At 41.2% G+C, this 25,405-nt stretch overlaps 2 protein-coding genes across 2 annotated transcripts in view; one reads left to right on the top strand and one right to left on the bottom strand.

Annotated features, from left to right (window-relative positions):
• The window catches only part of msh3 (mutS homolog 3 (E. coli)), a 35,230-nt gene extending 17,460 nt beyond the window's left edge, over window positions 1-17,770 (bottom strand). The window contains exons 1-21 of the mRNA XM_061071907.1: window positions 17,532-17,770; window positions 17,058-17,160; window positions 16,231-16,526; window positions 15,853-15,900; window positions 15,628-15,807; window positions 15,053-15,169; window positions 14,706-14,823; window positions 14,491-14,630; window positions 13,459-13,625; window positions 10,139-10,248; window positions 9,466-9,580; window positions 8,902-8,986; window positions 7,707-7,816; window positions 5,705-5,837; window positions 3,485-3,672; window positions 2,641-2,809; window positions 2,335-2,399; window positions 1,877-1,993; window positions 1,562-1,669; window positions 688-802; window positions 236-393 (exon numbers count right to left, since the gene is read on the bottom strand). Of these exons, the coding sequence (XP_060927890.1) occupies window positions 236-393; window positions 688-802; window positions 1,562-1,669; window positions 1,877-1,993; window positions 2,335-2,399; window positions 2,641-2,809; window positions 3,485-3,672; window positions 5,705-5,837; window positions 7,707-7,816; window positions 8,902-8,986; window positions 9,466-9,580; window positions 10,139-10,248; window positions 13,459-13,625; window positions 14,491-14,630; window positions 14,706-14,823; window positions 15,053-15,169; window positions 15,628-15,807; window positions 15,853-15,900; window positions 16,231-16,526; window positions 17,058-17,160; window positions 17,532-17,651 (2,762 nt within the window). The 5' untranslated portion in view covers window positions 17,652-17,770. The remainder of the gene's footprint in view (window positions 1-235; window positions 394-687; window positions 803-1,561; window positions 1,670-1,876; window positions 1,994-2,334; window positions 2,400-2,640; window positions 2,810-3,484; window positions 3,673-5,704; window positions 5,838-7,706; window positions 7,817-8,901; window positions 8,987-9,465; window positions 9,581-10,138; window positions 10,249-13,458; window positions 13,626-14,490; window positions 14,631-14,705; window positions 14,824-15,052; window positions 15,170-15,627; window positions 15,808-15,852; window positions 15,901-16,230; window positions 16,527-17,057; window positions 17,161-17,531) is intronic.
• Window positions 17,771-18,999: 1,229 nt separating this feature from the next.
• On the top strand, window positions 19,000-21,207 carry LOC133002146 (lymphocyte antigen 6S-like; the record flags this gene model as incomplete). Its single annotated transcript, XM_061071908.1, has 3 exons — window positions 19,000-19,069; window positions 20,052-20,159; window positions 20,680-21,207. Coding segments are annotated over 3 exons (333 nt in total), but the record flags the coding sequence as incomplete, so codon positions are not given.
• Window positions 21,208-25,405: the final 4,198 nt, after the last annotated feature.

The following is a 25,405-nucleotide window of genomic DNA, read 5'->3' on the forward strand; positions in this document are numbered from 1 at the left end:
AGTTGAGTAAACCCGACGGAAACGCATCAGTACAGAAGTTTTTTAGAGTAGTGTGCATTTGTATCATTTTATTAACTACTCTTTGCATGAGTCACTCCGAGAAGGGAGTAAGTACGTTTTCACCAAATGATTAGCTTGTTATCATCTTTCTAAGCTGTGTATAGATGTGTTTTCAGTTATCAAACATGTACAAAAATAAAGCTGAGGTGGTTTTCACACGTGCTTGTGTTCATACCTGGTGTAAACGCCGTCCAGTGCACCCAGACGGGCCTCAGAGGCCGGCACGTACGAGCCCATGTGAGCCATGATGCAGATTAGAGCCACCTGACGAATGTAGGAGCTCTTACCCCCCATGTTAGGACCAGTGATGATCATGGTTCTCCTGCCATCACCCTGGAGGAGAGGAGAGGAGAGGAGAGGAGAGGAGAGGAGAGGAGAGGAGAGGAGAGGAGAGGAGAGGAGAGGAGAGGAGAGGAGAGGAGAGGAGAGGAGAGGAGAGGAGAGGAGAGGAGAGGAGCAAGGAGAGACAGAATAAGATATCTGAATGCTGTTGCACAGCTCAGGAGGTGGGAGGACGGAAAGCTTGGCTTCTCTTCCTACTGGCTTGTGCTTCTGTGGCAACATTAACCTACACCCACTCCATCAGCGAGCGAGGAAGTGTGTGTGTGCGTGTGTGTGTGTGTGTACCTGTAGTTCAGTGTGGTTGGGCACATACTGGTTTTGCACTCCCATAAGTAGGTCTATAGCAGGGTGTCTGCCATCCCTGATCATGATCTGACGCTGATCTTCACACACAACTGGTCTGAAGACAGAGAACACCCTTCAGTCAGTTTAGCATTAAAACACGCCCACACACAATATACATACAAGTCTAAAGATGGCATCATCATTAAAACACCTGGAGCTGAATGCCATAAATTGTGTACAGTTGTATATACTTCAGCTTTATCTAAGATATAAATAAAGTCCGATAATGGATTTTAGTAATAGACTTCAACTTACTCTTTAAAACATTAAACATTATTTAAATAAAGCTTTTATCATTGAAGTTTTCTGCCATGTCTATTACAAAAAAAAATAATAATATCCCAAATAATATTAGACCTGCCGGTGCCCCAGTTAAATACTATTGAAATATATGAAAGACGGACACCCTATCCCCCCCACACACACACCCACACACATAGAGTAAATTAAATAATTAAATTAATTTAAGAGCAATAGCAAAAATTAAGAAAGATGAAAAGTTTCAGAAGGAATAAATCTCCATTTACAAAGACAAACTAAAATACTAACATGTATAGAGATACACAATACGTGCAAAGGTGTGTGTGTGTGAGTGTGTGTGTGGTGGAGAGATGTTGGCGTTCTGGCAGAGCACGCCATGAGCCCGGTGCACACTCCCACACACAGCCTGTCTGAGACTATAGGACACGACTCAAGACACCCACACGCACACGATACAGCAAAAAAAATGCACTCCCGCACGCACACGCACACAAACTCAATACACACGTACACACAAACACCAATATTTATGGTCATTATGAGCAGACATCACCTGCAATAGTCCCCTTGTTTAGCAACCTCAGCCAATGAAAGGAGGCAGTCCATGGTTGCTAGGTGACTAATAGCCCTTTTCGTGGTGTGATAGTGCTCTCCAAACTCACTACAGAGAGAGAGGGAGGGAGGAGAGAGATGTTCACGTGCAAGTCAAGGTAAATACATTCAGTGTTCTGAGGAGACGACACTAACCGTGACTTGACTAAAACAGACCTGTGCTGGCATCTCTCTGACCCAGAGACTGACATGTTTTAAACAGTTCTTTATTTGGGTTTATGATCGTGTGTGTGTGTGATGATGCAAAGTGTCGTACTCCATAAAATTGATCCACTCGCTGTGACAGTCCAGCAGCAGCTGCTCGCGGAGCTGCTGCAGCTTCTTGTAGCGCTCCACCAGGAAAGAAGAGTGATACCTGCTGACTGTCTTGGTGCTGCAGAGGAGACGGGGGACGGAAGTGTGATGGAGGAGGAAGAGAACAGAAAAATTAAGGAAGACACATGATGCTTTTTAAGTTTTCTCTTTCCTCTGTGTGTATAGTCTTTTGTGCACGTAAATGGTCTGCAAAGTCAAAAAGCACACAGTCCGTAGGGAGCGTATCTTCTCCACAGAAAACGCAGTTCCTGAAAAACCTTGGCTGTGTCAGAAGTCACTCACTAATCACTCCATAGTCCACCAGTTCGCCATTTTGTGTCCCACAATGCATTGTAGGAGAGAGCTAAGCAGGAACAGCCTGAGTGAAAGAGTGTGAGTGTTTGCTTGTTGGGAACTTACCTGCTGATTATGACCCAGTCACGTGGAACAGTAGATGCCAGCGAGTTCTTCACCTGAATCAGAAACTGAGGACACAGGATGAAGAGGAGGAAGAAAACTTTCATAAATACGACAGAGCAGACGGACAAAAGAATGTGTCTGTTCTAAGTAAAACTGAAAAAACACACACACACACACACACACACACACACACACACACACACACACACACACACACACACACACACACACACACACACACACACACACACACACACACACACACACACACACACACACACACACACACACACACACACACACAACCTCCTGTCCAGAGACGGTGATGTAGTCGAGCGCGGGGGTCTTCAGTATCAGCCGGATTTCTTTGCGGTGGTCTTGAATCTCATTGAGGGCGGTCTGGATCTGCTCCCTCCTCTCCTGTAGCACCGGGAAGCCGGACAGGTCTGAGAACAGCTCTGTCTTATTCCCCATCCTGCAAAGATACAAAGTCCACATTTGAGAGGGCCCAGTTACTGGATCAAATCCATAATATAGATAATATATGAAATACTTTTTACTGTTTCTAAAAAGACTAAGTATGGAATTGTATATATTCTAATACGATGTCTGGTGGATCTCGCTTCTATGTCCATGTGAAAAATAACACAATGCACAATAAATACTCAAAGGTTCTTCTTTCCTTAAATTGTTAGATAAAGTCACACAATGCAGAGTACAAGTCGGCAAAACTTAGTGTTATTATGAGTCCTCTACTAGTGCTTGTGTAATCACTTTTTGTCAGTTCTCCAAACGTAAGATGTCACTGCTTCTCTCTATTGTATTTTATTCAAAAATCAAAGTTGGGATTTTTCTGTAATTTTCTTATTAATTTGAAACAATTCAACGTTAATAAAAAAGGAAATAATTGATCTATAATTAGAGTAAACTTTAAGTGCAGCCTAAAGTGAGTTTCCACGTTTAACAGCAGAAAGATAAGCACTTTGTACACCAGTAGCCAGTAAGTAAACTTAATGAAGACTCTAACGGTTATTGTTTTGTTTTTTTTATCAGGAGTGTTTTTGTATACAAGACTTTTCCTATTCTTCCATTTTGTATCAGCGCTCAGTCAAAATCCTCACACCTTCTTTTCACACAGCCGGATACTCACTGAGCCGCCTTCTTGTTGAGCACCTTGAGGAAGCTGTGGGCTGGATCCAGCAGCTTGGGAATGTCCAGCAAGAGGCTTTGCAGCAGCTTGGACCTGATCTGTGCCTCGATAGCTGGGACCAGGGCCTGGAGTTCAAGCCCTACGCGACAGAGACTGCTGGTGATGACGTAAAACTCCTGTGTGGAAGACTGAAAACACACACACACACAACCAGAAACACACACAAACACACACACAGAGAGAGACATGCATCATCATTGAAGCATTAATGGTATAGCAGGCAGTGATTCAGACATAGTATCTGTACCGTAAAGGAAGCTGCGTCTGATCAGTGTGTAATGGTTATTTATAAAACAGAAATAAGAAGCGTGTGTGTGTGTGCGTGTGTGTGAGAGAGAGAGAACGTGTGTGCTTTATTTCTTTAAACCAGCGAGATTAGATCACTAAATCTCCTCTGCTCTGGATATGGCAGCCAAGCTTAAAGCACGACCAGCAACCGCAGCCAACGCAGTCACTCACCAACTCCACCCACGCAGCCACCCACCCAAAAAATGAAATATCACAGCTGCCTCACTGCATTGTGTGTGACAGAATGTCAGTGAAAGGTAGACGCAATTTTTATTCAGCACTTCAGTCGCTAGTCGCTTCCTCTTTTCTTTATTTATCAAATGAGGTGACCGACTCTGCCTCTATCAAACGGTTTGATTTTATATAAATGTCTTTTGGTAATAGATGATATTTGACAATAAAAGGAAATGCAGCTGTATCCAATGATAAATCTACAAATCAATGTTCAGGCTTTAAAAATAAAACTGGTGATCATTTAAGGTGAAATCAAATTAATGACGAATCGATACTCTGCGTTTCCACCTCTGAAGTGATATTGTGGAGTATATTGACTTCATGTAGCCACGGGCAATGTCACAGTACAGCTCCGTGTCATGAAAGGTTAATGAGAGTCACACTGACAATGGTCTGCAGTGGTATTAATCACAGGCGGCCGTTTAATGGTCCCTCGTGTCAGCAGCCCCCTTGTTGCTCTTTTATGAACCCAAACAGACTGGAAACCATAACCGAGCCTTCCCTCCCATTATGTCAATGGAGCAATAGAGGCCACAGGCCATTACACACAGACCCATTTATCTACAGATGGGCAAAGTGACAATTAAGAGGTGTGTGTGTGTGTGTGTGTTCGTGTGTGTGTTCTCAGTGACATTTGATTGTTTTTATACTAAATCTGAAGGAGTCTGAAATGTGAGCAAGGAACAAGATGTCGAGCTCATATTAGAGTTCCTCTCTCATCTTGGTACAACACACACACAAACACACAAACACACATACACACAAACACACACAAACACAAACACATGGGTGAGATGAAGCTTTCTGACATTTCAAAGATGGGCCCGATGGGAAATGAGATTGTGTCATACAATCAGGTAAGTGCCACTGAGGCGACCGCTCCCTGTTGTTAATCAAGAGGCACGAGAGCGAGGGAGAGAAATAGAAAGAGAGAAAAGGGGTGAGGGAAAGAGAAAGGACATTTTCTTTTCCTGATTTTGGTCATTGTTTCGAGCATTTCACCAACTTCTCTGCCCACAGATCTCATCCTAAGACAGTGAGATTCCCATCGATGTTTTCTTTGTGTGATTTTGTTATGTTTGTATAGTTAAGTTATGTTAACAGTTTATATGTTGCATTTTAACTCCCAATTTGCAATAGCCATAAAAATGTTGCTCTTATAGTTTACCATTGTTTTGTGATTTTCTTTTTTCAAGTATCAGTTCTGGCACCATTTAGGCACCGGAGCGATGTAAAACAATGGATTTTGCAGCGGTGAAACCCAAACGAAAAATCCAAACCTGTCTACAGAGCTTTTGCCTTGTGCTCGCTCAGTCGCTCCCTCTCACTTGCTTGTGCTATCATCCCTAAAAAATGTACCTTCCACGCAAGGGTCAGACCTCAGTTCCAGCAGCAGCCGTGTGTGTGGCTGCGAGTGTCATTCAGTGAGATTCTCTCAAATGGAAGACCTTCTCTTTCACTCTCTAGTCTGTCGAACTGTCACTCTGGCTCTGTTGCACGTGAGAGTGAACTGTGTGTGTGAAGGTGCTAACACCACTAACTGAATCAGTTCTGTGCATAAGCTGAGTGTTACAGCAGAGGCGATGTCAGCTTCGTGCTGCCTCCTGTGACCTCTCGTCAGTTTCATCACTTTTTTACCTTTTTGTGGTAAATACTGCAGATGCCCCTCTCCAGGTCGGGCAAGTGTGACAGCAGGGATTTGATGGAAGTTAAGGGGAGACAGTCGGACTCCAACATCTCCTGCACAGCATCCAGACGCTCGGAGATGGATCTGTGGGTTCGCGGAAGTGAGAGGAGGGAGGGAAAGAAAGGAGGGGCAGAAATTAGAAAGATGAGACAGAAGGCAAAGAGTGTAAGAAATTCAAATGTGCCATTCCAATCATCAGCACAGGAAGTTAAACATTTGAAGGGCTGAATCAGAAGCACCTTTTTTTGCCAAGAACGGTGTTTTGTGTTGCCAAAATTCAACTGATTAACTTTTTATGGATTCAGAAATGGGCTGGGGTTCGAAAGAGGCGATTTCTACTTAAGTTTGTATTTGTTTCCCATTTCTTCAAGGGGTTCCTGGCATATTACCTCCAGAGACGGAACGCTGAGGGCATTAAGATGTTTTTTCGTTTTTAATAAACATTTTTTTAAATGTAACAGTATCGTAAAAACCACAATGAAAAAAAAATGTTAAAGCTTTTTAAAGAGCTGTCTTGATTTCTAAATTACAGGTAACAACCAATAAAAGTTGCTATAAAAGCCACAGAAAACAAAACTGGTATGTGAGCAAAAACATCCAGAAAAAAAAAAGTATGGTGAAAGCAGATGAAGAAAAGATTAGTGACGAAATAAATGGACATCGTTCTTACACTCCATCATGAATTTAGTGTATAAATTGTGTGTGTGCACAATGTGTATGTGTGTCCGTGTCATGGGCTTCTGCATCTGCGCTCTGTGTGTGTGTGTGTGTGTGTGTGTGTGTGTGTTGTAATCTGTCTTTTAATGATGCTGAAATCCTGCAGAGGAGCTACAGTATCTGTTTAATCTGAGAGCGGTGCCCAATCCACAGCTATAATCCGTGCACAGGGGGGGGTGGGACCACACACGCACTATGCACATGGAAAGTTGATACTCACATGTCATAATACAAAATACATGGATGATAATAAAAGCTGTACTCTGAGTGGTTGTTTGTAGCAGAAGAACTTTTTATGTGTGTTTTCACCCTGCAGTGTTTCTGAAAGAGAAGCAGCTGCTCCTCCGAGAGAAAAATATGCAAGTGTTCACTTTATGGGTGTTTTCTTGCATCCGCTCTAACACGGCTCACATGGAGTTAATGCAGCTTTGGAGAATTTCATTAAAAGTACCAGACACAAAAAAATAAATGGGATGTTGAGATATTCTTTAATAACAGTCGGGTGACTTGTGAAACTAAACTGTGCACTTAAGAAAGAAGAAACTAATGCAACGGTTTATTCTTCAAAACAGCAGTGATTTAAAAAACATATTTTAATCAGAAGAATGTGAAAACAATTGTGGTTTAGGCTTCTTATATTTATATTTCTGGTCCTAACACTGGATTTATTCATACATGTAAACAGATTAATGGTGAACAAATGTGCACTTGTGACCCGGACAAACATGAAGTGTTGAAAAGGATTTTAAAACGATGTGTTGATAAACTACAGAACAAACCAAAACATACAAAACCAGTCTGTGATCCACATCAATCCAAATGGACCGGAGAAGCAGATCCACACAAGCTCAGTGACGTGATAAATGGATCGTACAACACACGTTGGAGTTAACTTCACTATTGGAGTTATAATAATGAATGAGAATTCTTGTCTGATTGCACAGATGTAGCCGATTTGGACTTAAACAATGCATGTCTGGTTGCCTGATGAATGTGAATTTGCAAATCATAAGCAAGTGAATCTTTTCCATCTGTAAAACATGACATGACAGTGGCATCGTCGCTGCCTGAGAGGGTGAATTCAGGGCAAGAAAGTGGCCTCAGCATGAATCTGTGATCCTGACAGCCTGGCACAGAGCAGACAAACTCCTGATGCCTACTTTGCAGAATGGTGGAGCTAAGAGGCGAAAACAGAGAAAGACCAGTTGAGCAGCGATGGTCATGTCTTGTACTCACTGCGGGTCTGTGAGGGGCCGGCTCACCCACTTCCTCATCAGTCTCCTCCCAAAGCGAGTGCACGTGTGGTCCAACACCCACAACAGGCTGCCCCGCACGCCACCATCTGTCTTTCATTTCAGGGAAAGAACGGATTATACAAAAAACATGCAGTATTACGCACATGCAATGAATCACATGCAGTATTACGCACATGCAGTCTGAATATAATTCCCAAGTGATGTATCAATCAATTAAAAACAATTTGAGACTAATGCAGTGAAATTTAGATAAACATAAATAAAAAAATAAATTATTAAATATATATATACATATAATATAACATGACTAATAAAAGTATAGAATTAACTAAATTAAGAATCTAAAAGAAAATGAAATAAGAAATAGATAAGAAAAATAATAAGTAAAACAGAAGTTGAAATAAGAGATATAGTAAGAATAAGTCCACTTGGTTAATAATGATAAAAGAGAACTCAACCATGCTATAAGATTTTACACATTTAAAAAAATATATTTATATACTCGCAGAATCATTACGTGGTGGTTAATGTCAATACTGAGGTGGCGGCCAGAAATAAATCAATGTATGGGAAACACAGTGAAGAGTAAAAATAATTTCGATTCATTGTGAAACTGGAGCAGCTCACAGGAGCTCAGCTGAAGAGGCCGTTCGTCAGACGTGGCCCAGGATGAGTTTGTGTTCACACAACTTAATGTGGTCTGAGGACAGATGCTCTCACCAGGTCTGAGCAGGGCTGGTCAGAGCATCTGATATTAGCAATGGAAGTGGGGAGCAGGTTATGGAAGCCACAAGCAGTCAGAAGAGAACGCATGAACTGGGCTTGAACTCCGAAGAGTCATGAGTGTGTGTGTGTGTGTGTGTTTTTGTGTGCGTGTGTGTGTGTGTCAGACGTGCTGACATCCTACACAGTACACACACACGGAGCAGCAGCGGAGTCGTGCTGAACTTTTGAGCCGTTACCCACAGAAGCCTGAAGAGTCACTGAACATTTTCTTTCAATTTATTTCACGCATTAATTGTTCACGCTCCACTGTAAGACTGTCACATGATTTCTCCAGTGACTTGTCTCAGTAACTGTATGAAATAAACTAACAAGTTAAATACCGAGATACTGAGTCACTTTATCTGTCTGCTACTTCCTGACAGGTTGTTTATGGCGACATGAGCGTTCACCTGATTGTTGAGGATTTCCAGGTTCCTCAGGGTGGTGGCACTGAGGGTCATTCCCTCTGAGCGGCAAGACAGATGCTGGAAGGAGCTGTTCAGAGCAAACAAAAAAATGTTAAAGTGTTTCTGAAAAGAAGATCAAATTCTCCGCTGACGAATAAGTGACATTATAGGTTTTATCCACTTTCACTTATATGTGACTCTGGAGAATGTCATTCAAAATATTAGTTCAAATATCACGAACAGGAAAATGAGAAGGTCCTTTTTATTGATTTTTCAAATGCCACATAAAGCCAAGCAGAAAGTAATCCACTACTTTACTGTTCAACCGGTTTTTAAAGGTTGAACCGGTTTTTAAAGGTAAAGATTGTGAGGGTGAAAATTCCACAACCTTTATATGACTTTGCATAAATTAGAGCTATCTTCGTCTTAGTTTGTAGATATAAATTATATACTATAATAATACTATCTTTGTGTTCACCTCAAAAAGTTATATTAGGGGAGAAGAAAAAGAAATGCATTCTCTTATTTATTGAAATGTAGTATATGTATATGTGGTTGTGTATTTACCTTTCACTCCTAAAAACTCTCTCTAAGTTGAATTCCTGGAGAAACTGGATGAGCGGCCCCAGACAGCAGATCACTGGAGTCTCCATGGACGCCACACTGGACAGACACCTAGAGGCTGTGGGACACAACACACCCACCAACATGTCACAATTTCACACACAACACACAAAAACAGCCACGAGCCACAAGCCCCCTCCTCAGACCTGAATACGACGTATAAACCCCACTGCAGAGAGCACAGGGGTTTTGTTCACAGACCATCAGACAAATGGTGCAGGAACAAACCACCAACTCAGCCGAAATGTGTATATTTGCATTGACAAACAAATACATCAAGCATATGGACGTTTCTGTAAAATCAATGAATATACAGGGAAGCAGTAAAGTGTCTAAGGCAGCTGTTGCATGCAAGAAAAACATAAAAATGCCCACGCTGTGAATTTTAATGACATTTTCCTGCTGAAGCTCACACAGACAGGGGGAGAGGTTCCAGAAAAAGGTCTTTAGCAACCGACTCGGACATTTGGGTTCTCACATACTCAAAACTTACGGAACATGTCTGGACTTCTGTGCATGTCTGACAGTCTAAATGATAATATGAGTAATTAAAGGGATATAGAATGAAAGATTGAAAAGAAAAGAGGCGAACACACACACACACACACACACACACCTTTCTTCTCAGTGTGGCAGTAGAACTCGGTGACTGTGTTCATGGCAGACGGGAACTCGAACTGAGCGCGGTCTCTCCTCTCGACTCTCACCCGGTCATCGGCCTGGGCACTGGAGGAGAGAGCAGCACGACACCATCGACGGCAGAGGTCAGTGACACTTGTGACTAATCACAGACATAGCATCTGATATCTCCAGCAGCGCTTCATGTTGCTGTCGTGCTTTTGTTCAACTCATCGGATACACACATAGTAATAATAACAACTATATTTATATAGCGCTAAGCTAAACAAGGTAACAAAATGCTTCACATGAATGATGGTACTGCGGCTAAAGAGGAATCTGACTTGCATGGCAGTAGCATGGAAGCCATGCAAACCTCTGTCACACCCAAACACACACAGTTCCCCTGCATCTCCCCATTGTTCCATTCACTCTCGAGGCTTCGCTGCTTTCAAGGACTCGGCCGCTTTGTCTGCTCTTTTGTTGCCAGGGCAACCGAAGCAAGCACGTGGCTATGGACGCAGTGTTGAAGCATTTTCTGTCTTCCGTTTCCTAATGCTCACACACACACACGCGCACACGCACACACACACACACACACACACAACCATCTTCAGCCACTTGTGGGATTGGAAATAAAGATTGTGTGATCAATAGACCACATATTGTTCCAGCATGCAGTGCAACTACAACCATCAATCATTTAACCAGTCAATTCAACCATATTATGAGGTTTACAGGCACATTGACGGTTGCGGGTATCGATCGAGGGACGGAGGGATGCGGCGTACGCCGTTTCTTCAAGTCCTGACAGGAAGCAGCGTTTATGAAGTGTCAGGCCCGAGGTCAGGCTGTGAGGTTTTCCAGGAAACCACAAAGATTGATGCTGGTTCATGCAGACAGCTGACCAGGGGTTTGAGTTCTGCCCAGAGGTCCAGATAAAGTAATTCATCTGACTGTCAGCAGGATTATTCAAAATCTGCAGAACGAATTTTCAGGTAATTTTGCGGAGGGTTGGAAGTGTAACCCCAAGCTGGAACAAAGTGATTAGAATTCTGCCACTGGGGATCAATGATGTCTAGTTCTTATATAATGTATAATATATTATATAAATAATTCACAATGTTACAGTTTGTGGTGTTCTTATCAGTTCAGCCACTGAGGAGATCCTCAAATACCAGTTTCAATACAAGTTACATTTTATCAAACTGTGATTTGTCCGTCTCTGCAGGTCCGAGGGTCAGAGTGCTCTTTATTAGGAAGTAGCACAATGCTTCTTTCGGCATTAAGGTTCTTTTTATTTTTGTTGTTTTCACTCCTTTTTATTTGTTTGCTGGTCTGTTTGTTTGTAAGCAAGATTCTGCAAAAACTACAGACCGGATTTCCAGTCAGGGAGGAACCCATTAAAATTGGTTGTTGATCCAGATCAGGGGGCCGATCCCTTTCTCTAACATTATGAGATACTCTTAATTTATCTTGATGAAAAAATCTGGCCCGTTTAAGGGGCTAATATCTACATGTGTGTGGACTTTGGAGCTGATGCAATCTCACATTTTTACAAAACTGTGATGGTCAAGCAAAGATGGCAAAAGGTTTAAATTAGAATTCGGTGTCCACAACAGATTAAGTTATTACTTCTTCTAGTGTGTATTGGGATTTATCCTGATACATGCCTGCTGTCTCTGCATGGACTCCAACAGGGCGCCATTCACTCACTCAAATCTTTGGAAATGCCACAAAGCGATAACATCTCTGTTAAGCTTTTCAGTCGCTGTGACACCAGGCTGAGGATGAGTAAGGCAACCAATACTTTACCAGGCGACCAGCAGCCTCCCAGGGACTCATTACCTGCTGCTCCACGGACACACGTACATCCCTGTTGCCCGGGGGCCCGTCTCACGAGCCCACCTCAGAGACACGGAGGCTGTCGAGTTAACGTCAGCAACCACAACAATAACGTCAACCCTTTACGTCACCGTAACGTTTATTAGAGTCAAAGCCGATACCCATCAGCACTTCTGTATTTCACAATCATTCATGCATTGCGAGTGTCGTTCTTCTCCGTCTGATGAATCGTGATTAAAGAAAACTAATCACCTTTTAAATTGTCCTGGGAGGAGGACATTGGTGGTGATCTGTAAAGGGCCGCACTTAGCCGAGCATTGTGTGTGTGTGTGTGTGTGTGTGTGTGTGTGTGTGTGTGTGTGTGTGTGTGTGTGTGTGTGTGTGTGTGTGTGTGTGTGTGTGTGTGTGTGTGTGTGTGTGAATGGAAATGTGATCAATTTTCTGTCTGAGCTGAACAGACAAAGCTGCCCTGTATTTGTATGATACAGGCCACGTAACAGATAAGATTCTTGTCTCTGATAGAACAACGTGAGAGAACAGGGCTGTTCAAGCAATATAATTGGACTGGCCTTTACAGAGCCCGTCTCCACTAAAATCACAAAAAACGGATGGCTGAGAAAAGGAGGAGCAGCAGAGACAAAGAAAGAGAGGAATGAATACAAATCATCTCACATTTCCAGAATTAAATCCAGACTAAGATAGAAAAATGAAAGAAAATGGCCATTGAATTATTATCCGCACCATCGAGGAGTCGAAAGCGACGGACATCCGTCCTGTTTATCCAACCGTCCCCTTCTAATCTAATCCACTCCCTCGTTTAATTTTCTGATATTATGAACACGCTGGGTGCAGAGGGAAGGACGACGGATGGGATGCAACAGGTTTCAGTTACGCAGCAGTTCAGCGTAACTGTCGCTGGCTGCGCTGTTTTCCATCGGTGAACAAAATCTGCTCCTTCTGAACTAGAGCTGCATTAAATAGAAGTCTGATTTTGCAATAACTTCTGTGTTTCTACCAAGGTACCCAAATAAATGCTAAATTAGGTTTTTTGGGCTGTAATAAAAATAATCCTGCATTTTAACACTTGAAAAGTTACATTTCAAATGTGACCAATAAATGTATTTTAGTGTTTTTCCATAATGACATGTTAGTCTGAATAATAAGTATTCCAACATTTCTCTTAATAGGAGCATCCAAAGTAAAGGTGATGTTAAATTAGCCAAACAAATTTATCATCTGTAAAACCTGACTTCTGATAACATGACCTCATCATGAACCTGCTTTGATTTCCTCATCCACGCTGAGACCAAAGAACTCCACATAAAACACTGTCTGTCCTGAGTGGGGAAATCTAAACAAAATCCCTCCGAGTGAAATAATCTAATCTCACACGCACCAAACACTTAAATGAGAATATACAGTCATGTAGAAAATGGCTAAATGCTGCCCCCTGGTGTCCTGACAGCAGATTACCTGGCGTTGGTGATGCTCTGCAGGAGTCTGTGTGTTTGTTCCGAGAGGTCAGAGGGCACCAGGATCTCCACTGGGTTGAGCTTCATAATTCGAGCCTCCAGCTCAGAGCGAGACTGGCCGTCAGGGAAACAGTCCAGTAACACGTCTCCTGTGCTGGGCTGAACCGCCTGCACACACAAACACAAGCACACCATGACTAGAGAGAAAATACATATACTGTGGAGAGGAACTTTCTCACTGTGGTGACCGACCACTTGGTCTGAATTTCCAGAGTAATGTCATGTTTCGATGAAATAATTCCTTCACATTTCTTATAATAAAGAAAAGTGGGTCATTACATTTTTTGTTGTTTCCAGTTTTCCTTCTAAATAAAATAATGTCAGAAAGTTTATCTTGTTGTAACTGCACCATAAAAATATGAAAGTTGAAAAAGAGTGAAAATGCACATAAAGATGCACTTAAGTGGAAAATGATAATATCTAAAATGATAAACAGCATTGTTTTCACTGAGGGTAACATTAACTTTATGTATTCAAACCATATCAGGGATAGTTTGGATACTTTTTTCACCATACGTAATTTTGTGATTTCGTTTAATATTCTACATTTTCTAAAAAACAATCCTAATAAACTCTTTATGGATAAAATAAGCTTTTAAGGTAGGATTTTCTAATTTTGGCCATGAAATAAATACATAAACGGAGAGTTAATTATTAATCTATTAACAGAATAGAAAAGTCTTTGATTTTTTTATGCCGAAAGATTAAATTTATATATGTGTGTGTGTGTGTAAATAAATATACAAAGATAAATTCATTAATTAGTTTTACTACAGGTTGACAGAAATTACATAAAGTTCTAATAAACTAATAATAAATGATTAATTTAACTTAAATACAAGATCAAGGCACAAACCCTAAATGTGTGTTAACAAGCTGAGATGTTTTTACCTTTCTAATAAACTGTTGATATAAACATGTGTAAAAGTGAAAGACCTGATTAACGAGTTGCCTGAATGCAGCTCCTACTCACCACCAGCCCGACAGTCAGCTGCTTCTTCAGTTTGTCCCAGTTCTCACTGATACACAGCAGGAAGCTGTTGGGGGGGTCCAGCAGCTCGTCTCCACAGGCCCCCTCCTCCACATCCCCCAGTCTGCAGACCGGGTTTACATCTTAATAACATGTCAAGGACACAGCTTCAGACATAGAGCTGGAAAAAGACACATATTCACAGTGTGTAAGGATACCCTCTCCCACCAGGGTGGACTTTGTGTACATAGCAGTGAGCTGACGAGTGAACAGCGCGTTCTTATTGGCTCCCAAGGCCTTCATGGCCGATGTCTCCGTCTGCTTAACCACTCCCACCTGGAAGTCAGAGACAGTGGAGCAGCAAGAAAAATGTTAACATTTGAATCCATGAATGGAAAAAACGTCGATAATTTATCTGCACAACCCTCGTAGTTGTTGGTATTTTAAGCATAAGTCATTTGCCAAAAATATGATGAAACACACAATGAACAAAGTTAAAGATTAAATTTGTATTGCCATTCAAACTATTAATGTTATCATGTAAACACCATGTCACATATTCTACCTTGTGTCCGTGGGAAACCAAACGTCTGACATGAACAAAGAGTCGGTGAGTGGGGATGCTGCACGTCATGAAGTTATGATCCAGATGACAGAAGATATTCAGCTCCTTCGCAGCAATCTGATCTCACACACACACACGCGCACGCACGCACGCACACACACACACACACACACAGAGCCAAGTTCAAATTTCTCTCGACAGGACATCTCTCCCTTAAAACTCCAGCAAATGTTTGATAAGCTCTCTAAAATTTGCTTGCTGGTCAAGTTCGTACAAATAAAATCTTAATGTTTAATAGAGTGTTGGCATGTAGGCTTAATTGTGATTGTGTATAAATAAAAATAAGATATCCGATAAAAATGTGTCTTATCTAATAGGACAAAGAGAAAGATGAGTTTCGAACTCACATAAAATCAAAAACCAATAACAAACCAATATTACAGAAAGAGACACAGTCAGAACACAGCAGTTAAAAGGAAAATATCATTATGAAATTACTTTTACACAGTAATGTATATTATATATATTTTGTATTCATATTGTCAGTGTCCTTCTTGACTGGTTTTACTTCTCACCTCTGCGTCCTCTCCAAAGAACCGGTACTTGTAACCACACTCCACAGCCAACAAGGCGTCCTTATGTTTCTCCTTCAGCTCAACGACCTGCTGCTCCAGCGGAGTGTGGACGCTCTTTGAACACCTGGAGGGGGCGCTAGAGAGTGACGGCGGACTGAGCTCTGCACCCTTTCCTCCTCTTCCTCCTCCTCTTCCTCCTCCTCTTCCTCCTCCTCTTCCTCCTCCTCTTCCTCCTCCTCTTCCTGCATTTGCAAACTGAGAGAACAACACACCCTGCAGAGGGCAAAAATGAATCACGAAACAATAGAAAGGTTTACAGGTTGATGGTCAGCAATACATAAATAACATACACAAACGTTTTCAACAGAGATTCCTGGATTTATTATTGACAGTGTTGTGACAAAAGCATTTACACACATGGTTCACAATCACCTCCATCATATCTTTAACATTTCTACACATTTCTAATCAATTGGACCAAGATGATGCATCAGGCTCATTGTTATTGGCCTCCTATCATGGATTTGAACCTTCATCCTTATGTCAACCTGCTGCTCAAAGCACATTGATATGATGCAGTCAAATTTAATAATCTGTACCTACCTGTTTTGCGACAGCCAACCCTGAGCTCTCCTCTCGTTCCTCCTCCTCATCCTCCTCTCCCTCCTCGTGCTCCTCCTCCGTGTTCTGAAGACTGTGGTTATAGCTCTGCTGATCCTGATCGTCCACTTGAGGCCTGACGTCGCTTCCTTGATCACAGATTTCACTACCAACACCGTCAGTCTTCTTTTCCTCCCTCTGAGTGTCAGAGAGCTCAGCCGCCCAGGTGAAGCCTTTCAGCTTCTCCCGGGTGGAGGAGCAGAGGCCGCCGGCTCCTCCTCTCTGCGTCAGCTTCGTCTCTGAAGAAAAGAGAGATAGAAAAGAAAGAGAGTTTTAAATATCATTTTCACGTGGTTCCTCTGTAGTTTGTCAGTGTTACATTGTTGCTTTAATCAAAGCTTCACAACTCAATGCTCAAATGAATTATTAGTTAATATTTTGTTGGTTGGACGTGAGCGCTAAGAAGCAAAAACTCAGGCCAATGAAATCAATGAGCCTTTGGGTGCCCAATGCCCTGGTCACCCGTTCACCTGCTGTGCTTCCTGAGAACACCACACACACACACACACACACACACACACACACACACACACACACACACACACACACACACACACACACACACACACACACACACACACACACACACACACACACACACACACACACACACACACACACACACACACACACACACACACACACACACACACACACACACACACACCCTTAGAACACCTGGACTGACCCACTCGTCCAGCTCCCAGCGGCCACAGTCTGGCCCAAGTCAGAGTAGCTGCTGTCTTCCCATTAGAGATGCACCCCCTCACCTTTCTGACCGGCCTCAGGCTCACGGTCCTCCTGCTGGTCGTGTGGAGACAGCTTGGCCCGTTTCCTTGGCAACCCACAGTCTTCATCAGAAGAGAGTTTCTGCTGCAGGACGAGAGCAGCGGAGGCTTAAGGTCTGATCTGAGCACGTGTGAGGACCGTTTTGAGTTAAGACCTGAAGGGGCCGGTCCTCACTGTGAGTCTGCTTGAGGGGTAAGATATTACACTGTTAGGGTTAGAAGTAGGTTAAGGTCAGGTAAGTAGTTGTGATGGTTAAGGTTAAGGTAAGGGTCTAAGAAATGTGTGTGTAGGGACTTATATCTGTCTACAAAGTCACATAATGTGTCTTGTCCTCCTAATGGGGACAAAAAGAAAGTCCCCACAATGTAAATCAGTATATTGTAAGGAGAAGACATTAATGTTAAGATTAGACAATTAGTTACTATGGTGTGTGTGTGTGTGTGTGTGTAGCTCACCTTGCCTCTTGACAGCTGGTGTTCAGCAGGCCTGTGGTTCGTGTGTTTGATTCCACTGTGTGTGAAGTATCTGCTGATGGAGGCAGAGCTGCAGAATTTCTTCTTCACTGACTTCGGCATCTTTCCTGTCGCTTCTCTCCAAACTGAACAGTGTGTCGTAACGTCTCTGCGACACACACACACACAAACAAACACACACACAAACTCACACACAGAGACACACACGTCTGCAGCTGTCCGGCTTTTCAAAACAGATCGGCGCATGTGCTGAGATCATACTGGCGCGTAAATGACGTTAGATCCCTATGCGTCAAATCAGATGTCACATAAAACTGTTTCCGGTTAGAACTTTCAAAATAAAATTGTTGACCGTGACATGGTTTCTGCAACCTTCTTTCAAGTAAAGAAATAGAAAATTCAGAGTTTACACAATTCAGTTGATAAGAAAACAACCTCGGGTATAGTATTAACTTAGAGCATTTATTTATTCTTCTCTCAGTAGAATTTATCAAGAAGTTAAATTATCTTCTCATTTTTTTGTCTGGAAATTGAGTACCTTACTTCCGGTCTTTTTAAGTGTGAAACTGCCACAGTAAACTCCGAAGAAATGCGTCTCCAGACATGAAGTGCACAATTTAAACAAAACATAACAAAAGTTCATAGTGTATACAAATCTATAGTCATTGTTTATAAATATAATTTTAAGTAATTTATATCAAAACTAATTGCTACAAAACATTATACATAAATAATAAAAACAGAGAAATACATAAAAAAACCTCACATAACTTTAACCTCACAAATATGTTTGTTTGGCTCTTTATTGATGTTTATGATGAGATCATTTTTGAAGAAAAAAAACTGAATTCAATATAATTGGACATTTTTGTCAGATTTTATTTGCCGTTTTCAACATTATAAACACAAATCAACTTTAGTTATTTCTATTGCAAAAAAAAACAAGATTGATTTAGCTGCAAATGTGAACAGTGAATTGGACAAGCTGCATGTAGAAGAAACAGACACACACTTATAATTATAACAACACATTTTAATTACGTCTTCTTCAAACCTCCTTTTGTCAACCATACCACTAACCAAACTGATGACAGGTGGTTGAAGATTTGCGAGTCACAAGTCCTCTCTGTTTCTGCTTCTTATTTCTATTCAGGGTTTTGTCTGCTCAGTGGGTTCAGGAGAATTTTGTAATAGGAAAAGAACAAGCAGGAAGTGAAAGTTTGGATGTGTCACAAAATGCATGACTGTTTTCTCATGATCTGAGCTATTTTCTCTGCCAGTAATCTACAGATGATGGTTGTCTGGGTGACAATGAGGTCACTTTAGGGCTGACGTTATCCAGGTCACTTTGAAGGAGGCTTTGTGAGGAAATGCAAATCTCTAAGTAAGGGGGGGGGGGGTTGAAAAGTTGAGCTGAAAGAGAAAAGGCCTCTCTCCACTTCTCTCTTAAAAAGACTTCCTCTCTACATTCATGATGCAGCTGTTTGGAGCTCTGGTTCTGTTTACGACGCTATCCACAGGTAAGACCTGAGGCAAACTTATGCACGTTGACATTTTAACTTAAAGAAATGTGTTGATGTTTAAAGGTTGTTGTAAAAGCTCAAACTTTGTATGCTTGTTCACTTGAGGATTTAATCATGTCTGTTCATTTAGTATGAAACAGCCAAGGACTTGTTTTCTCCACTGGAAACAGCAACACATTGAATATTGTTTGTTTTATCCTCGTAAAATCCAAAGTGTAACAATGACAATGTAAACTGACCGATATGTTGGTTAAAAATCCACCAACATAAGCCATTCACAGACACATTGGTGTTACCATTCAAGTTTGCCCACATGGCTGAATAGAACAAACAATGCAGAAAAGATGTGTTTCCATTTATCTTTACATTTTACGTAAAAATTACAAATTTGCTTTTAAGATGATAACGTTTATGGTTAAACTGTAACATATCAAGCCTTAGCAACATATCTTTGGGTTTGATGAATAAATCAACCCCAAAGATAAAATAATAAATGTTTATAGTATTTCCATCTGCATCTTGTTTATCACAGATTCTGTTTCTATTCTTAATTTCATTTCTTGCTACTTTTATTTTGTACTTTTTCATCGACAATGCCACTTCTTTGTGCTGCTGTGTCAATTTTAAATGTCCTCTTCCTCTATTATCCTCTTTGCTTATATTATCTTGGCAAATTAATCATAATATAAATTATTTGCTCTATTTTATTGGTGTCATACTTTAAATTGTGAAAGAGCTAAGTACTTTAACTCTGATAAACGTAATACTTTAATAAATACTTAATAATTTAAAAGAAAGCATTTGAAAGCACCCACACCGAAGTTTCCTTCTCCTTTCCTGTTCACATCCTCTTAATGAGAAATGTTCTTCAAAAATCTGCGTTGTCTCGTGGAACACAGACGACTGAACCGAAACTCTGTGAACGTTGTGAAGAGGAAACACTGATGATACTCTGGTTGTTTGTGCTGTGTCTCTGCAGCATGTGGTCTGAGATGTTACACCTGCACAGCCACCGAGCCTAAATCCTGCACAGACACCAAATCTTGTGCCGTCATCTTCAACCGCTGTTTCTCTCTCAAAGTAGAAGGTGAGTTGTTCTTTCACATCAGACGTTTCTGCGGAAGAAACCAGATTGCCATCTGGGCCTAAAGTAACATAACTAGGGGATCTTTCAGGGCTCACCTGATCCAGCAATGAATCCTGGGATAGGTTGGGCCAGGAAGTTGGAGCGTTGGAGTCTTCGTATCCCTGGGATGGAAGGATGCATTTGGGACGGCCTAGTCGCCCCGCTGAAGCAATCTGCTTTCAAATGCAGCCTCCAGACGATGCAGCCTTGAATTGATACGTAGTGATGGGGTTTGCCTCCCGAAACCAGAGTGGGAGCTAGTTCCACAGGAGAGGAGGCTGGTACCTGAAGGCTCTCATGTGATCTATTGGGATAATAAGGGGCTGTGAGCTCTTTAATATCTGAAGGAGCTTGATTCTTGAGGGCTGTGTGTCTTCATGCTTTATCTTCATATTTGGATGTACTAAATGTCTGGTGTCTGTATCATTAATATCACAATATTTTTCGTAAACTGGGTTTTTTTCCCCATCATGTCTTGCAGGATACAACATGGTTTCCAAGGGCTGTCAAACCAGTATGATATGTGGAGGTTCCATGGAATGCTGTGAGGGGGACTTGTGTAACAGCGCCGCACTGACTGGTCCCAGCGTCATTCTGCTGCTGGTGTCCTCCGCCATCATCACACCGTTTCTCTGAATCTCCAGCTGAGAATATGTGGTGGTTTCTATGCTGCTCTTTTTCTCACTCAGTGTAAAATTACTTTCGATTTTAAAAAGCTGTGAATTGATCGTGTTCCCTACAAAGAGGTTTTGAATCAGGACAAACACAATATTCCTCAGCATGAAACTTTTATTCCTTTTTCTTTATTTTTATAACCAACAACAGCTTTGTTAGGAATCCCTAATTAAAAAAAATTAAAGAATGACAAAACACAACATTAAATATGAACAAGCAGGAGAAAATAATAAACACATTCATTTGATGAACCTGATGAGGAACAAACAAGCAGACATAGTGAAACTGGGTTATTGTTGTACCTATAATCAATAAATATGACTACAAGAAAATACACCTAAGTCCTGGTCAATGTTTGCTTTAATTTGTACATAGATTTGAATATTAAAAAGGTCTAATGTTGCTTTCTATTTAGTCATTTCACAAAAACCTGTCTGTATGTCTGTCGTATGTATGTTTTGTGAATGTGTACATGATCTGAATTTGGAATCGCTGTATGTAAATATATTTGAAAATGTGTTAAGAAAATTGTACAGTTTAGATTTGAAGTACTACTTAGTACGAAAATAATGGCTCCATACAGCTGACTCACTGCCACCAGATGGCAGCAAAGCCAGAACCTTTTAAAACACACAGCACACGCACAGTGGCTTTGACTAAATTAAGTACATTAGGTAAAGTAACATTTCTATGAATAACTGAAATTAATGAGTGTTTTAGATTACAGCTGCACAGATGTCTTCTTGGCCGACTTGAGAGAAAACTACTGTGAGACAAAAAATGATTTGATATAACAAAATACTTTAATATTACCAATGTGTTATAATTTTGTGTATTTGTATAAAAACATCAAGATACAAAATGGTAAATGTCATATATATATAACAGGTTTTTTTTGTTTTTTTTTATCAAAGTGTTTACTTATCAGTAGTGGGACCTCTGTGTTCATTTCTCTGATGTTAAGAATGTTTCTCAAACGACCTCATCAGATTGCATTGTGAAACCTGATTTTTGTGTAAACAAGAGGGTGGACTCTGACTTATGACTTGATGTATTTAGCACTGATACACAAGCTTGATGTTACACATCTGAAATAATATGATATGGGCGCCACTTAGACAACCAGAGCTGTGTGCCCCTGCTGTGACTATAAATGGCTAAAACCTCAGATAAAGAAAGTGATTTTCTGACTTCAGAAACGTAGGTACTCTCTACAGAATATAATGTGCCCATTCTACTTCAAATCCATTTGATCCTTGTGTGTTTATTTTGCTTAAAGTAGAGCATTCACAGCTTTAATGCAATCAGCATCTTATCTGCCAATAGCATAGTGTAGAAGTGCAAGGAAATCCCAATATGTTATGATTAATGTCATTAATTATGCACAGAAATAAAATTACATTAAGGCAATTGCTGGAAATGATATGATCAACAATTCTCATGCAAAAAAAGAGTTTAAAAACTACAAAAATAGTGTTTTGGAGAGGGGGGTTTCAGAGGGAGGGGGCAGCTAGGGAGAAAGTTCTGTCACTCCAGGTTTGCTGCTTGGTGTGATGGAGACAGGAGGTTAGCATCAGGAGCGGAGGCTGCAGGAGGGAGCGTGGTGCTGGAGCACAGTGGTACAGCTTCACTTGAGGAGAACTGAAGGACACAAACAAACCATAGTGTTAAATTATGAAGATGGTTCCCTCTGATTGTTTTTTTAAAAAGATAAACGTCAGACATGCCGCTAATAACTAAATATGCTAAAGCTAACAGCTACCGGACACCAAGCTAAGGCCTTCCTAAGGCTGCCAGGGAGTAGCATCAGTAGCAGTGCAGCAACAGAGTTCACCTAATTACAGCACTCACAGTTCTTCATCAGTGGAGAAGTAACTCTCCATGTTTTCCTCTTCAGAGGATGAGTCATCCAAAGACATTGTTGCCGTTCCAGAATATGTCAGACCTGCTGCAGCCTGCTGAGCTTGAACTTCTCTTGAGCACGCATGGAAGACCCTCACGTCCCGTCTCCGTAAATGCCTCAGTACTGCCTGAGAATATATGATAACGTAAAAATAACGTTTTAATAGTGCGTTTGTGTTTATGTATATAAACACACATACAAGGGTTTCTTTTCTACATAAATCTTTTTCCTGAGTTGATGTCTCTGCTTATTGCCATCTAGAATGTGAAACCAAATATATTTTTTGGTGTACCCATACAGGATGTCCAATGTCACACCAATAACATCCAGTCTACTACACTAACGTTTTAATGCCTCTGCAATAGCCAGTGACCGGAGGCATTACTGTATGTTTTCGGGTTGTCCAACTGACCATTTGCCTTAAAGTCAAAAGGTCAAGGCCCCAATGACCTCATCTCATGGTTTCAGTTGTCAAGAGGTTACAGTGACATTTATATGAGAAAAAGTATGTAGGGATATGTACACAGAAACTGCACTGGTTAGCGGAGTCATATAACCGCAGAGCACAGTATTTGCACACACCAATCGGAGCAAAACAAAAACTGCAGTCTGTGAAACAAGCAGTTTTTGTAGATATAAGGGAAATGCAAATATTTCTGCACGGAACAAATTCAGTCCCTTAAGCAAAAAACCATTGATGCCAGACGGCAACCTCAAAGCCTTCGTCTACTTTGCTTACAGACTAGTTTGCGAAGTATCGTGCTGGCGCCCACTGACCGATACAACATCGCTCTTTTCTAAAACTAATGAATGCAAATTCACACATGTAGACAGAAATAAACAGTATAAATTATAGGTGTAAATATTGCTAACATGATTTTTGGGAGAGGCTGCCCTTCCTGTTCCTCATCAAGCAAAACAAACTGTTCAGCCCCAGTTTTTGATGTTGCTGAAACTCCTGTAGCTTCACTTGGATCCTCCTTGATTAAAGAACAGAACATACCAATTGTTACTTAAAATGTATCGCAACGCCCTAACATCTTGTTTTGAAAACATTATTGTCATATTTCATACTATAAATTAAACCATATTGATCTGATATTGTGGAGTAAACCATCCTTAATTTGAGAACACAAAATCAAACTATCACACTCGAAAAATAGGGAAGCTCTCAAAAGTTAGATTGAATGTATAGTGAAGGCCCTACAGTGGGCCTTTGACCCTGCCCCCTACACTGTATCGTGTAAAACTATTTTATGGGCTAATTCTTGTTTCACCAACAATTTATTCTAATCCCAGGTAACACAGGCTCCAATGGAATATTAGTAAATGAGTAGCATCCATTGCCTCCGCATTTGCTGTGTCAGCACTCGGAACGTAAACCAAGATCCTTACAATATTTAAAAATAAAACAAAACAAACTACTCATCTGACAGAAGGAAGATAACATCGTCGTCTTCCAACGCTCCATGTTTATGTGTTTGTGTTAAATGGACCAGAAAGTTAAAAATGTATTTACAGCAGTCACATGACAGGTCCACTCACGCATGGGCAATCAGGCCTGCCTCATAATGAATGTAGTTGCGGGGAATTCTTAGATCCTTCGAAATTAGAGGTGTAATCTATCATCAAATATTAATATTAAATAACGTGAATAACAATTTGAGAGGCCAAATTGTAATATGGCTACGTTTTTCCAAGTGGACCAACGTAGCTATTACACGTTTTCTGATGAGACTGTTGAGGTTGTACAGACACATCGTATGAGCAATCTTAAGATAATCAATATCATATTAATTATTAGTTGACAGTGAGGATTATTGAAACCAGCAAACCACAATATTTGAGACTTGCTGGTGTCATGTTCAGATAAAAATAAACTGGTCCGGATATGTCAACATTTTACATGTTATATTATATGTGAATACATTTCAAAATGGCAATAGAGAAATGTCACTTTTATTTAAATAACAATATAATAAATAGATAATGAATCATATTTCAGGAGAGTAGCGAGAGTTATTTTCTGTTTGCATATATATACCTGTGTCACGGGTATGGTGAGGACCCAAATGCAGCACAGGCAGACGAGATCTTAATTGGTAATGAACTTTATTTTTCACTGCAGTCTAAAACAGTTCTTAACAGTGGCAGGGTGAAAAGTCTTTGTTCCCAGTGATCTTCAGCGAGATCCGGCAAGGAGTGAGTCTGGTGTTGCTGAGTGGAGGCAAGGTCCACAGCAGGAGGATTACCTAGATGCAGACAGGTTCAGTGGTGAGCTGTGTAGCAGGCCGGAGCAGGTAGCAGGCAGGTAGCAGGCAGATAGCAGGTAGCTAGCAGGCAGCTAGCAGGCAGGTAGCAGGTAGCAAGCCGGAGCAGGTAGCAGGCAGATAACAGGTAGCAGGCCAGAGAGAGAAATGCTGGAGGTCAGGCATTTACGCAAGACAATCTGGCACTGAAGCAGAGACAGGAGCAGGCTTATGTGCAGCCAGGGCTGTCACAGGTGTGGAGAGTTGGCCTGATGAGGGGGCGTGGCTAACAGGTAGAGTGGAGCAGAGACAGAGGAGTGGAAAAATACCAGCAGACAGGAGATGAGCAGACTGTGACAACCTGGTGTAAAACTAAATGT

This window comes from Limanda limanda, chromosome 5 (genome assembly GCF_963576545.1).
Source record: "Limanda limanda chromosome 5, fLimLim1.1, whole genome shotgun sequence".
Lineage (NCBI taxonomy): Eukaryota > Metazoa > Chordata > Actinopteri > Pleuronectiformes > Pleuronectidae > Limanda > Limanda limanda.